Source organism: Canis lupus, unplaced genomic scaffold, assembly GCF_011100685.1.
Source record: "Canis lupus familiaris isolate Mischka breed German Shepherd unplaced genomic scaffold, alternate assembly UU_Cfam_GSD_1.0 chrUn_S1672H1866, whole genome shotgun sequence".
NCBI lineage: Eukaryota > Metazoa > Chordata > Mammalia > Carnivora > Canidae > Canis > Canis lupus.
The window spans coordinates 58,693-72,659 of record NW_023330519.1 but is presented as its reverse complement, the minus strand read 5'-3'; the positions used below and the strand labels follow the sequence as shown (position 1 = coordinate 72,659).

At 51.8% G+C, this 13,967-nt stretch overlaps 1 protein-coding gene across 2 annotated transcripts; it reads left to right on the top strand.

Moving 5' to 3' along the window:
* Positions 1-218: 218 nt before the first annotated feature.
* On the top strand, positions 219-13,583 carry LOC119868876 (39S ribosomal protein L21, mitochondrial-like). Of its 2 annotated transcripts, XM_038589133.1 has the most exons (7): positions 219-342; positions 4,222-4,279; positions 6,825-6,910; positions 7,966-8,129; positions 10,501-10,553; positions 11,489-11,592; positions 13,469-13,583. In XM_038589133.1, exons 1-7 carry the CDS (start codon positions 243-245, stop codon positions 13,531-13,533), a joined length of 630 nt encoding a protein of 209 aa, XP_038445061.1. In that variant the 5' UTR covers positions 219-242; the 3' UTR covers positions 13,534-13,583. The 2 variants fall into 2 exon arrangements, with proteins under 2 accessions (XP_038445061.1, XP_038445062.1); XM_038589134.1 differs by lacking the exons at positions 219-342; positions 4,222-4,279 and adding an exon at positions 4,885-5,062.
* The last annotated feature ends 384 nt before the right edge of the window (positions 13,584-13,967 follow it).

Here is a 13,967-nt window from a genome sequence, read left to right as displayed (position 1 = left end):
CCCCCAACCCGCGCCGCGAACCTGCCGGCCGCCCCCTACCTGCGCTCCTCCACCTCCGCGTCTCTCTCGAGTTCCAGCAGGTCCAAATGCTTGGTCACGAAGCTCTCCACAGCCGCGGAGGCCATGGCCGCCGACCCGCCGGGCCCGGGGCCGCGGAGATCCCGGCCGGACCCCGTGCGTCGACGCACACGGCGCGTGCTCGCGCCGCTTCCGCTTCCGCTTCCGGCCGAGGCTGCGGGAAGATGGCGGCGGCCGTGGCGGCCCGCGCCGTGCCCGTGTGCTTCCGACGGCTGCTGTGCGCCTGCAGCCGCCGCGGCCCGAGAGCCGCAGGGCCCGGAGCCGGTGAGAGGCGGGCAGCGGGGTGGGAGGCGGGCAGCGCGGCGTGCGGGTCCGCGTCCGCCCCATGCCTTCGGCGTCGGCCGCTTGCTGTCGGCGCGGTGACCGGCACGGCGCTGGCCTTGCGGTCGGGGCAGCCCAGGCTCGGCCTGGTGCCTTTCGTTAGCAGTGACGTTCGCCAAAGGCACTATCTTGGCTTGAAGTGACTGGCGTGCCTGTTTTATTTATTTGAGGGACAGCGCGCGCGCGCACCTGAGCAGGGGCAGGGGCAGAGGGAGCGGGAGAGCGGGGAGCCCGGAGCGGGGCTGGGGCCGGGCACCAGGATCGGAACCTGAGCCACCCACTGCCCCCAACCATGTTTTCAAAATAGGCCCGGGGACGCCTGGGTGGCCGGCGGCTGAGGTCTGTCTGCGCCCCAGGTCGCGATCCCGAGGTCCTGGATCCAGCCCCACGTCTGCCTCTCTCTGTGTGTTCGTCCTGAATAGATAAAGAAGATCTTTTTAAAAATAGGGCTAAGTGTACATTTGCGGATATTGAAGAAGTGTTCTCCTTAGATACAACAGTGCTTCAGTGATGTGTTTTTTAAAGAATATTTTCTTTCCGTGGAAGCACGTTGACATCTCTGCTGCTCAAGCAGTGTATCTGTGATTCACTTAAAAATCATTGCGAGGGATCCCTGGGTGGCGCAGCGGTTTGGCGCCTGCCTTTGGCCCAGGGCGCGATCCTAGAGACTCGGGATCGAATCCCACATCGGGCCCCCGGTGCATGGAGCCTGCTTCTCCCTCTGCCTGTGTCTCTGCCTCTCTCTCTCTCTCTCTGTGACTATCATGAATAAATAAATAAAAAATCTTTAAAAAAAAAAAATCATTGCGAAGTTGGGCCAGAGACCCTGTACACCCAAAAATGGGCAACGCGAGTTGATAACCGTTGAATCTGCAGTGAAGGCTCTGGACTCTCGGTTCTGTCCTCTTTACTTTCTCGTGTGTTTGACGTTTTCCATTAGTAAAAGTCAGGTTTAGGGAGGGAGGGACAGTTTTACAAAAGCGGTGGAAATTATTCCCTTGTCCTGACATAAGACCGCCTTTGGAACGCTGTGTTCAATTCCAGACTCCCCACTTTAAGAAACACAGGTAAGGTGGAGTTCAGGGAAGGTGACCAGAATGGTAAGCAGCCAGGTCCTTGAGGAGTGAGAGAGGGGAACAGGATGGAAGACACCACAGTGCTCAGAGCTGTAGGACGACCCCCTGGGAGAGGAGGGAGCACATTTGTTCCTTCCGGGGTCCAGGACTGAGCCAAGGCCGTAGATGAGTTACAGTGAGGTGGCTTCCAAGGGAGGCGCAGAGTCCACTGCCAGGGCATATTCCAACCAGGGCTTCATTCATTCGCCCACCATTTACTGAGCACCTCTTATGCGCAAGCACTGATGGGGGGAAGGGTGGAATACATCGTAGACTTAAATAATCCCTGCTCTTAATGGTGCTAGTATTCTGATGGGGGAAGGGTGGCTGTGGAAAGACAGGCAACTTTTTTTTTTTTTTAAGATTCTGTTTATTTATGAGAGACACAGAGAGAGAAGCAGAGGCACAGGCAGAGGGAGAAACAGGCTCCATGCAGGGAGCCCAACGTGGGACTTGATCCCAGGACCCCCAGGATTAGGCCGTCAGTTGAAGGCGCCGCTAAGCCACAGAGCCACCCAGGCTGCCCAAGAAGGAAATTTTTTAAAATAAATTACATAGTGTATTAGAAGCTGGTGAGTCTTAGGGAGAAAAATCAAGCATGAAGCGGGTGGGAGAGGGTCAGTTTTAAATAGGATAGTCCAGGAAGACCTCTCTACTGAGATGCTGTTTGAGTCCACCCAGAGAAAATGGGGGAGGGAGGTTTCAGGGGAAGAGCAGCCAAGGCACGCACGCTTCGAGGCAGGCACTTGGCATGTGCCTGGCATGTTCCGAGAATAGCCAGGAAGCCAGAGTGGCAGGTGCAGAATGAACAAGAGGTAGAGTCTGAGACATGGGCTCAGAGCGAGCCAGAGAGAGAGGGGGCATCACACTGCCCGTGCCCTGTAGGCCCTTGTGAGGGTTTTGGCTTTTCTCTGAATTAAATAGGAAGCTCTTGGAGGGTTTTGGCAAAATAGTGACAAGATCTGACCTGAGTTTTCACAGCGTCACTCTAGCTGCTGCACAGAGAAGGGAGGTAATGGGGAGAGCAGGGTGTTAGTAATAATTCCAGCAAGATGTGATTGATGGTGGCTTGGGGGATTTAGGTGGTCAGACCCTGGATCTCGAAGAGAGAGCTGATCTGCTGATAGCTCTGAGGGTGTGAGAGAGGAAAGGGTCAAGAGGGACTGAGATTTTTTGGCCTGAGCAACTAGAAAGGTGACATTGCCATTTTGTGAGATGGGGAGGAAAAGCAGGCATGAGGGTGAATCTGGAGCCTTTGTAGTTTTTGAGATGCCTGTCAGACTTGCAAGTGGTGACAGCAAATGGACAAGTGGGTGGTCAAATCCAGGCTGCAGGTGTAAACCTGGGAGTCACCAGTGTAAACAAGATACTTAAATCCATTCATCTAGATACAATCACCCGAGGAATGGTCCCAGAAAAAGAAGAGATACGGCCGAACGAGGATCTAAATCCCAGGCACAGCAAGGTAGTAGAGGAGAACCCAGCCCAAGATACCAATAATTGGGAACACCTGCTAAGAGGTAGCTGTAATAGGGTGAATTTCATGGAAAGTACATTGTAGCTCAATATTTTAAAAAAAAATAAAAAACTAAATGCAGGACGACTGGGTGGCTCAGCAGTTAAGCACCTGCGTTCAGCCCAGGGTGTGATCTTGGAGTCCCGGAATCAAGTCCCACATCCGGCTCCCTGCATGGACCGTGCTTCTCTCCCTGCTTCTGTCTCTCATGAATAAATAAATAAAATCTTTAAAAATAAAAAATAAAAATCAAACACATCAGTAGATGCAAGAAATGTTTGGCGGGATTCGATATTCATAACGACAAGTCAAAGAACTAGATAGAGGAAACTTTTAATTCATTTTAAGTAGACTCCACACCCAGTGTGGGGCTCAAACTCACGACCCCGAGATCCAGAGCTGCATAGTCTACCGACTAAGCCAGCCAGGGGCCCCCATAGAGGAAACTTCAGTAACAGGACATCTTTAGAGGCAATGAATAAATAAATCCTCAACAGTTACTGAGTTGCTACCCTCTCCTTTTCTCTTCTAAGCTCCACATTTGATTTCTGGGCCTTTGTCCCTTGGTGTATTAGTCATCTACTGCTGCATCATAAGTCACCCCAAAACTTGGCAGCTTAGCGTGGTTGACATTTGTCATGTCCCACCATTTCCAATGGTCAGGAGTAGTACAGGAGCAGGTTAGCTGGGTGGTTCTGGCTCTCAAGCTGCCCTCAGGCTGTCTGCTGGGGCGGGATCTTCTGTTTCCCAGCTCACAACCTTAGTCATGGGCAGGAGGCCTCCATTCTACTCTTTTATAACGTAATTTCAGAAGTGTTGTGCTATCACGTCTCGGCCACATGTCATTGGTCACAGAAACCAACTCCATTTGGGAGGGACAGCATGGGTGAGCCTAGCAGGAGATGGGCTCCTCAGGCCGTCTGGGAGGCAGAGAACAGCATCTGACCCTACGGGGCACTTGGCGATCAAGGAACAGGTCAGTGGGTGAGGGTTCTTGTTTTAGGCCCTTTTCAATGGTGTGATGAACAGATGGACACACACAAGTAATAACCACAAGCAATGGTGTTTTAGCTTTGTCAACGGAGATTTTTTCCACAGACACGTTGTGACCTGGTGCTCCAACTCCAGCACCAGCAATGAAGAGCAGTGGCATTTCTTACCACTAATGATCACTGTTTCTTGTTTCCTCAGCTTCCCTGGGATCTGCTTCCCAAAGATTTGGTTCACAGAGTACTTCAGTTCCACAAGGGTAATGTCAAAACATGGGTTTGAGTGACTCTTCCTTTGTAGGACTATCTTTCTAAAGTCAGAACGGCCTATGTGTGGGTTTTCAATGATATTTACATTTTCTCATACCTTTTTTGATAGTACTTTTAGAACCCTTGACATAAACATCCATGGAACATCCAGAGTCCAAAGATGAATGTGCTTTTAGGCCTTGCATAGCTGTATTTTATTTAAAAAATCTAGTAGCTCCCGGGATCCCTGGGTGGCGCAGCCGCCTGCCTTTGGCCCAGGGCGCGATCCTGGAGACCCGGGATCGAATCCCACGTCGGGCTCCTGGTGCATGGAGCCTGCTTCTCCCTCTGCCTGTGTCTCTGCGCCTCTCTCTCTCTCTGTGACTATCATAAATAAATAAAAATTTAAAAATAAATTAAAAAATAAAAAAACTAGTAGCTCCTAATTAGAGGCTTCTAACCGGAGAGCTAGAATCACAAGAAGGTTGGATCAGAATTTTTAGGAAAAACTTAAATATCTCTTGGAAGATCATATTCAGTATTAAAATATCACTCTTAGAGGAAAAAATCTTTTTTTAATTTTTTTTTAAGATTTTATTTACTTTGGGAAGGGGAAAAAGAAGGAGAGAGAGGATCTCAAGCAGACTCCCAGCTGAGCCTGAAGCCCAAACACAGGGTTGGGTCCCAGGACCCTAAGATCACCACCTGCGTTGAAATCAGAAGTTGGATGCTTAACCGACTGAGCCACCCATGCACCCCAGGGAGAAAAAAACCTTTAATGTAAACTACAGAAGGTAAATTTGACAAAATCCCACCCAAATTCCCAGTAGGAATATCCAAAAGCAGTAGAGGGTAAGAGTGAAGAGTAAGGAAGCTCCTGGTCCTGTCCCAGTCCCACCCCTCACAACCCAGGGGCCCATGAGCAAAGTAGTCCACTCTGAGCTTTGTGCAAGATGGATATGGTGTTAGTATCTCTCTCAGTGGAGTCCTCTGCGCGTTCAATAAATTTGCACATTTAAAGAGCTTAGGACTAAATAAATAAATAAATAAAAAATAAATAAATAATAGCTAGCTAGCTTAGGACAGTGCTTGGCGTACCATGAGTTGTTATGGGGTATCAGCTGCTCCTGCATTCCCAACTCAGAAGTGGGAAGATTCGGGGGGCTTTTATGTTTCTCAAAAGATGAAGTCGAAAAACAGAATCAGATTAGAGAGAGAGAGATCCTAAGGCAGAACATTAGTTAATTTGAGTTAATCTTTCTCTTTCCCCATGAGTTCCAGGTCTCCAGCATCTGTTGTCTTATAGTCTGTCTCATAGGGAGGGCCGGGCCCAGCAAGGGGACCAGAGCTCCCACGATTGGACTCTCCTCCTCCTTGTCTGTCAGAGATCATTGCTTGGCCACAGGGTGGGAACGTGTTTCCAGGTGCCCTGAGATTAGCACAGTGGATGAGCTCAGTTTCATTTTTTGGCCGGTTGACACCAAAGTGATTAGAGCCACAGCATGGGGAGCATTCGTTGTACGCACCCAAGTGGGGCTCCTGATGGAACTCTGCAGCAGAAAGACGGACATTTCCCTCTCTGGTGGCAAACAGCAATAGAAGCTTTAAAACCATTCTGAATAATTCAATTTGGGCTCTACTGAGCTCTCCCCTCTCCATAGATTTCAGGAATTCAAGGCAGAAGTAGATCAAGAAGTGAGAAAGACCCTGCCACCTTTTGCCTCTGTGCTCCCTCCCTGTGCACCCAGCTTGTTTCCTCCAGGCCGAGCGGAGGGAGGGGCAGACCCTGGCTGCAGCAGCACTGCTCCCGCGTGCATCTCCACACTGCCCGGTCCTTCCGGGCACACCATCCCTCCTGATCCTGCACAGCCTTGGGGACAGGTGTTTTTGTTCCCATTTGCTCAGTGAAAGAAACTGGAGCACAGAATAGTGAGATGGTTGCCAAGGTCCTGTTAGTCTGGTGACAGAGGCGGGGCTCCAACCCCTGTCTGTGCACAAAGGCCAAGCAGACTCTTACCTGGTGGGAGTTAGAGGTAAGGGCTGAGCAGCAAAGTGTTCCTGTCACTGGAGCCCTGCCCTCAGAGCCCCTGAGTGTTAGACTGGCACTGCAGCACGGTTGGGAGGCAGAGAATGTCTTGCCTTTGGGTGGAGCGTTGGGGGTGGCAAAGGAGGGGCATCGATGCAGCCCACACCTCTAAGAGAACGTGTGCCCTGACAGTAAGAAAAAGAGTCCTGTCTTCTCGGATGAGCCACCGGCCCAGGGGGGTAGTTCTTCCGAGGAGGGGCGCTTCTGGGATGAAATGGTTGGAATTCCTGTTTTGATTATTGAGTAATTAGTGGATGTTTCTTGAAATATGTGGCCCTTCTGAGAGGATGTGCGGTCACACAGAGGGGCAAGTATGTACTGAGAGTCCCGTGTCCACATGGCCCGGGGCCTCCTGGGAGCATATGGCAGGCATAGCCCTGTCCCCCCAGCTTGAGCACAGCCGTTTCTCACAGATCCTGAACTGTCTTTTTCCATGGGCATGCCGTGTACATGTAAAATCTGTTTTACAGGTACGTTCCTAAAACATCACTGAGTTCACCACCTTGGCCAGAAGTTGTCCTGCCAGACCCAGCTGAGGAGACCAGACACCATGCAGGTAACAGATGTGGAAACGAGGGCGGTACCCCCTATTTCTCCCCCGACAAGGTGGTCCCCTGGCCACAGAACAGGATCTCACATTTCCAGGGGCCCTGAGACTCAGCACGGTGTGAATGCTCAGGCTCTTTTTTGCCGCTTGACACAGATTCAAACCCTCGCGAGCACCAGCCACAGTCCAAGCAGGCAGTGTAAGCAAGGGAGGACCCCCGGCTCCACCTATGTCCACGCTGTTGGTGGAAACACAGTGGCAGGAAAAGATTTCTCCGCCATCAGAAGAACCATGTGCATGGTGGTCAGTAGGTGTGGGTGCAGCCTGGGAGTTGGAGAAACTCGGGGTGTCAGGATTCCTGTCGACCCAGAGCGTGTCCCGTGAGGAGGGACAATGTGGCCGGCCACCGTTGCCACGAGGGAGCGCGGTGTCCTCTGCCTTACAAGGCTGGAAACGCAGGTCAGCGCGTGGCATCTTCTGGTTTTAAAGTACCGTTTGAGATGTGGTGCCAGATAAACAGTGCTCTGCCCTTTCTCCGGGCGCAGCTCGGGCCTGACTCTTTCCAGGGCAGGCACCGTGCACTCCTGTCCCAGCACCCAGCCTCAGGCCAGGCTGGGCAGGTCAAGGCTCACAGATGCTTATCAGACAGCGAACAGGGCAGGAGAGAAGGGATCGCGACCTGAGGTGAGGCAGTGGAAGCCCGGAGCTGTGCGGGCTGTGCGGGCAGAGGCTTCCAGGTGGACCTAGCACCACAGGGTGTAATTCTAGCTTTTCCTGGTTTGCAAAAAGGCCTCTGCTCTCACTTTGCTAGTCCTCTGGCTTTTTCTTACAGAAGACTGGGAATCCAATGGGGTGAAGGTCTTTGCACCCCAGAGTCACAGGGACGGAGCCAGGTGCACCTAGTGCTCAGGCTAGAGAATCACGGGCGGCAGCCCCACCGCCACTTCCCATCCCACTGAGGGAGAGCAGGGGACCTGGGGCCTTGTATGACTGTCCCTGCAGGCCTGTGCCAATGTGAGTAGCTGACCGGCTGGCCACCTGGCCTGCTTTCTCCCCACTCCTAGAGGTCGTGGGGAAGGTGAACGAGCTGATCGCCACAGGCCAGTATGGCAGGCTGTTTGCTGTGGTGCACTTTGCCAGCCACCAGTGGAAGGTGACCTCTGAGGACCTGATTTTAATCAACAACGAATTAGACATTGCATGTGGAGAGAGGATACGGCTGGAGAAGGTGAGTGCAACAGGGTCTGTGTGCCCCAGGAGTTCAGTCACCAGGTGTGCTATCCTGGGGAGCCTTCCTCAGGTCAGCGGGAGAGGGTGAGCAGAGCCAAGGGACAGGAGAGGGCAGGTGTCCCCTTGGGGGTGGCTGAAGCCCAGCAGGGCGAGGGACTGCAAGGGCAGCTCAGGAGACTTCCCCTCACAGGGAGGCGGGCCACCCTTCCTCCAAGGAAAACACGTGTGCTGATGGAGCTCCCGTCTCAGGAGCACCCTCCCTTAGAGCGTAATGAGCATCCCGGTTGCAGACAGGGGTTCAGCCCCACACTGACGGGGCGAGTGTTTCTGCAGGAACACTACTGTGGTGTTAGACTTGATGGCTGCTGCTTTTAAGCAGAAGGACTGGTTTTAGAGGCATTTCCCAGGGACTGGTATGTCTACCGGCCATTCCACACTGCTTGGTCTGCATGTTTAGCCTGGTATTTCTACCCATCACTTACAATTCTTCTTGTTGTTTGGGGCAGACTTCTTTGTTTTTTTCTTATTCTATTTATAAAAGTATATCAAATGTAAGTTTTCAGGGGTGCCTGGGTGGCTCAGTCAGCTGAGCATCAGATTCTTGTTTTCACCTCAGGTCGTGGTCTCAGAATCAGATCAAGCCCCACATCGGGCTCTGCACTCGAGATAGAGTCTGCTTGGGACTGTGTCTCCCTCTCCCTCTGTGCATTCTCTCACCCACTCACTCTCTCTCTAATAAGTTCTAATATATATTTATATATGTATATATGAGGTTTCTATATTAGATCGTTTTTCTAGGATGTGTTTAACTGCTAACATAATGTGCCATAGCATATATGGGTTTTTTTATTGATTAAAACTCCTCTTTTGTGGTTGCAGAGTTTTTGTGTATTTAAACCAAAACTCTGGTTTTTTTAAGATTTTATTTATTCATTTGACAGAGAGAGAGAGAGACAGAGCACAAGCAGGGGGAGCAGCAGAGGGAGAGGGAGAAGTAGGCTCCCTGCTCACCCAACGCAGGACTCAATCCCAGGACCCCGGGATCACGACCTGAGCCAAAGGCAGATGCTCAACCACTGAGCCCCCTTAAACTCTTGTTTCTAAGATGCTGTTCTCAGCCGGTGAACTGAGCTCAGAGCTGAACTAATCAACCATATAGGGCTTCAACAGCCAGGAGGACTTACTTCTCCTTAATGACAGTGGCTCTGTCATGAGCTCACGGGCAAGGGCACACTTACTCTATATAACATCTAAAATAAGTAGGAGACTTTAGAGGTGTATCTGACCATTTTTGAAAGGGAATTTTTTTTTTAGTAATTTACACCCAACATGAGGCTCAAATTTATGACCCCAAGATTGAGAGTCATGCATTCCACGAACTGAGCCAACCAGGTACCCCCTATAAAGATATCATTTTGAAACATTTCACATTAACAAAAACATTCTAGAAACCACCACCTAACGCAAACTGTTTTTCCTAACTTAGGAAATGCAGGGATCCCTGGGTGGCGCAGCGGTTTGGCGCCTGCCTTTGGCCGGGGGCAGATCCTGGAGACCCGGGATCGAATCCCACATCGGGCTCCCGGTGCATGGAGCCTGCTTCTCCCTCTGCCTGTGTCTCTGCCTCTCTGTCTCTCTCTGTGTGACTATCATGAATAAATAAATAAAATCTTTTAAAAAAAAAAAAAAAGGAAATGCAGTAGAAGAGAACGTGTCACCCTGAAAGTGACTGTAATACAGTGTTTTGATTATTTGTCATCATCGAACATATGAAGTCCGTTGATGTTGTTGTAAAATACACTTCACCTTTAAATATTTAAGCTTTATGTCATTGGGTGTTTTTCTCATCTGCCCTTGTAATGCAAAGATGCGTTCATCTGAGGCCGCACTTGGCCATGCAAAGGACAGTTGTTGAAACATCCACGTGGAATTTTGCAATCTTTAAAAAATACACTTGAACCTAAATCTTGGCAGAATTAGCAGTGTTATAAACTGCTTCCAAGGACACCGCAGTAGGATTTTCGCTGTATATAACTTTCTATAAAAAGTAAAAAAAAAAAAAAAAGCCACCGTTATTTACACAGGCGGTTGACACTCTTCTCTGGAAGCACAATCACCGAGTCAGGTACTCAACGACGCTTGTCCTGGCTGCACTGATGGGCCTATCTGGGAGGTAGCCGCAGCTCTGTGGCTCAGCAGCCAGGGGCTGGCTCACATTCCCGCTGGTTTGAACCCTGAGGAACAGCTAGTAGGCTGGCAGATCAAGTCCGTAGCACGCTGTTGGGTGGCTGGTTCCTTCCTCATGCTCCATTGTTTGCATCACTGACTTTTCTGTCACTTGCTGGTAACATGCCTGTTTCATTTCCCAGGTCCTATTGGTTGGAGCTGACAACTTCACGTTACTTGGCAAGCCACTCCTTGGGTAATGCGCTCACTAATGCTGGGCTTTGTCTAGGGCCTGCACGATCTGTGAGGGAGGCCATGCAGAGGACACCCAGGCCAGACCATTGTTCTATTACAATTTATTACAGTGGAGACTTGTACGATTTGTTGACAGACCACCCTGTCTCTTTTTTCTTCTCTTCTCTTTTCTTTTTTGTAAAGTAAACACTCTCCCCACATGTGGCTCAAACTCACAACCCCAAGATCAAGAGTCCCACACTTCTCCAACTGAGACACCAGGTGCCCCTGTGCTGTTCTCTTTTATTAGTATCAGGTTATAATTCACATACAGTATCGTATCCATGTCAGGTGTACACGATGTCTTGGTACATTACAGAGTGCAGTCCGCCATGGGCCTATTGCCCTGGGTCACCTCCCAAAATGATTACAGTGTTGTGGACCATATTCCTGGTGCTGAGCCACCCCCCCATGGCTGGTTTATTTCACAGCCAGAAGTTCACACCTCTTAGTCCCCTTTTCTTTTCTTTTCTTTTCTTTTCTTTTCTTTTCTTTTCTTTTCTTTTTTCTTTTTAAGATTTTATTTATTTATTTATGAGAGACACAGAGAGAGAGAGAGAGACAGAAACAGACACAGAGAGAGCGAGAAGCAGGCTCCATGCAGGGAGCCTGACACGGGACTTGATCCTGGGTCTTCAGGATCATACCATAGGCTAAAGGCGGCACTAAACCACTGAGCCACGTGGGCTGCCCCCCCCTTCTCTCATTTTGCCCATTGCCCCTGCCTCCTCCCCTTCTGTCGTGCTTCTTTGAGGTTTTCAAATTATCTGCAGGGAGGGTATAATTTATAATCAGCAGAAAAGAAAGTAAAACTTTGTTTTGGAAATTCTTACACACCATTAGTAAGATTGAAAAATAATTAAGAAGGTAGGTCATTGTTTATTTTCTTCTTTCTAGAAAGGATCTCGTTCGAGTAGAAGCCACGGTCATCGAAAAGACAGAATCATGGCCAAAAATTAATATGAAATTTAAGAAGAGGAAAAACTACAGGAAGACGAAAGGTGAGTTAGACAAAGTGTGGCTGGTGCCCCGTCCCCACTGTGCTCGGTCCCCCACTATGCTCGGTCCTGTGGCTGCTGGCAGGGACAGCGGCCACCGACACGGGACGGAGCTCAGCCCCGGTCTCCTGGGTTAGATGGGGCCGGGCAGGTAGAAGTCACTCGTAAGCAGAGCAGGGGTGTGGAGGGAGGGGCCCTGGGACCTCAGCCACTGCCACTGGACCACAATGTGCCAGCAGGTCACAATGGCAAGGGGAACATTTGCCTTCACCTCAGACTGGCACAGCGTGTCCCATGACCCACGGACGGGCATCAGTGGCAGCACCATTTGTGCCAGAAGCACCAGAGGTGACTCCTGTCCAGCATGGAGACTCGAAAAATAAACGGGGTGGGGCAAGGCAGTCCTCTCAGCAGAGCATTCCCCCCGCAGTGCCATGAGCAAACTGCCACTCCACACGAGAACCGGAAGGAATCTTAGATAACTGGTGGGACCTGAGCAACACCTGACCTTGTGCCTCTGGGTACATATATCCAGGGGTGGAGGGAGGCCTGAGGAAGAGGGCCGTTGGTTGACAGAGAAGGGAGAGCCAGCGTGGGATGGGGTGAGGAGCATAGGGTGAAGGGCCGTGCAGAGTGTGGCTTGGTGATGAAGTGAGTGTCCCTCTGATGGCCTCACTGCCGGGCAGGAAGTCCAGGGGTCTCCTGGGGACAGCGGGGGTGGAGGGAAGGTTCAGGTGGGAAGGGGTGAGGTCAGGGGTCAAAGTGAAGGAGCAAAACTGACTATGGACGAGAGAGAGAACTGGCAGGGTATGTCAGCCCGGGAGCTGCGTAACGTGCTGGCAGGTACAGCATGAGGGCCAGGGGCAGGGGCAGGGCGGATGCTGACCATTGGTGTCCAAATACTTGGGCTGCACAGCGGGGGGAGGTGGCCCTGATGTGGTTTAAGGAGACCCGGAGTAGAGCAGCAGCAGTGAATGTGAGGGGTGATTTCACAGCACAGACCTCACCCATGGGTGCCCCCCTCCCGCCAGGTGTGAGGGAGCAGAGGGGCCCTGGGGTGGGTTCAGCAGCCAGTTAGCGGGAAGAGGAGAGGAAGCCTCCTGCGGTGGCTCTTTGGGGCACGCTGCAGGGGTGTCCCAGACTATGGTACGAGAGGTCGGGAAGGTGAGGGCATCTCCTGAGTGAGGGCAGTAGCCCCCAGGTGGGGGCCAGGCCCCACACATCCAAGATGGAGGGTCCTGGGACACATGGGGTCACAGGAGGCCCCAGGTAGGTGCCAGACCAGCTGTCACTCCACTTTCTGCCCCTCCCCATCTTGAGGGAGTGCCAGTTGAGGCCTGGCCTGTGCTCCCCCCAACTCGTCCTGTCCCCATTAGCTTTCTTTGGTCCAGTCCGTGGCCACCCCCCACAGCCCCTTGAATCAAAAGCAGGAACAGGCCCATCCCTGCAGTAGGCACCCCTGGAAGTCACAACCCCCCGTAAGGTGGGGGCTCCTCAAGCCTAGGACCCACAGGTGTGGGATCCTGTCTGGGAAGTGTATAGCATGCACAGTCCTCAGTCACCCTCATCACCACTGGCCTGAGCTGCCAGTATTGGGGAGGTGCTAAAATACCCTGACAGAGTAGGCTGGCTCCGCCTCAGGTCAGGTTCACAGGAGCCTCTCCTCCACCCTCTGCTGCTTCTGAAGGGGCTCCCGGAGCATGGGGCGGGACAGGCACGTGGCCAGCGGGGTCCCCATGGGGCCTGGGTTCCGCCTGGGGAGGGCCAGTGCCAGGCCGACCCCCCGTGGAAAGAGCAGGTGGTCCGGCCACAGGGTCTCACTGTGGCTCATGAACACCGCAGACGTGGCCAAGCTGTGACCCTGTTCTCTCTCTTCCAGTTATCGTGAACCCACAGACTGTCCTTCGGATAAACACCATTGAGATCGCTCCATGTTTGTGCTGATCCTGAAGCTCATGTTTACAGAATGTAAAAATAAACCCCTGTTTTCTGGACACCCGAGTTTCTGAATTTCTATATAAAAAGCTTTGCATTCCTGTGACAGATTGTTCTAGCTTGAGTGCCACGTCTGTGAGCTTAGTTCTGTAAGCAGCAGCCTCCCCGAGCCAGAGAAGCCTGGAATTCAGGAAGAAGCACGAGCACGGCCCTCCGGGGGCTGCAGCCTGCAGGCTTGTTTGAGAGACAAAGTCGCGTTCTTGGCTGCTGTCCACTATCCACCCCACTGCAGGTGGCGGGGTCCCAGGGCGTGGTGTGGGGACACAGCTGGGCCCTGGGAGCTCACACCACCTTCTGGCAAGGTGGGCAAAGTACGAGCACACCACATCTCTTGAGTGTGCTTGTTTCTCGTGATTTGCTCTTTTAAGAAGCTGGGATTCAGA

Excerpts from the sequence above, each read along its gene's own strand:
- LOC119868876 (XM_038589133.1), top strand. The coding sequence starts at position 243 with ATGGCGGCGGCCGTGGCGGCCCGCGCCGTGCCCGTGTGCTTCCGACGG. Across the intron at positions 4,280-6,824 it reads AGTACTTCAGTTCCACAAGG|GTACGTTCCTAAAACATCAC; the intron begins GTAATGTCAAAA and ends TCTGTTTTACAG. Across the intron at positions 11,593-13,468 it reads AAACTACAGGAAGACGAAAG|TTATCGTGAACCCACAGACT; the intron begins GTGAGTTAGACA and ends TCTCTCTTCCAG.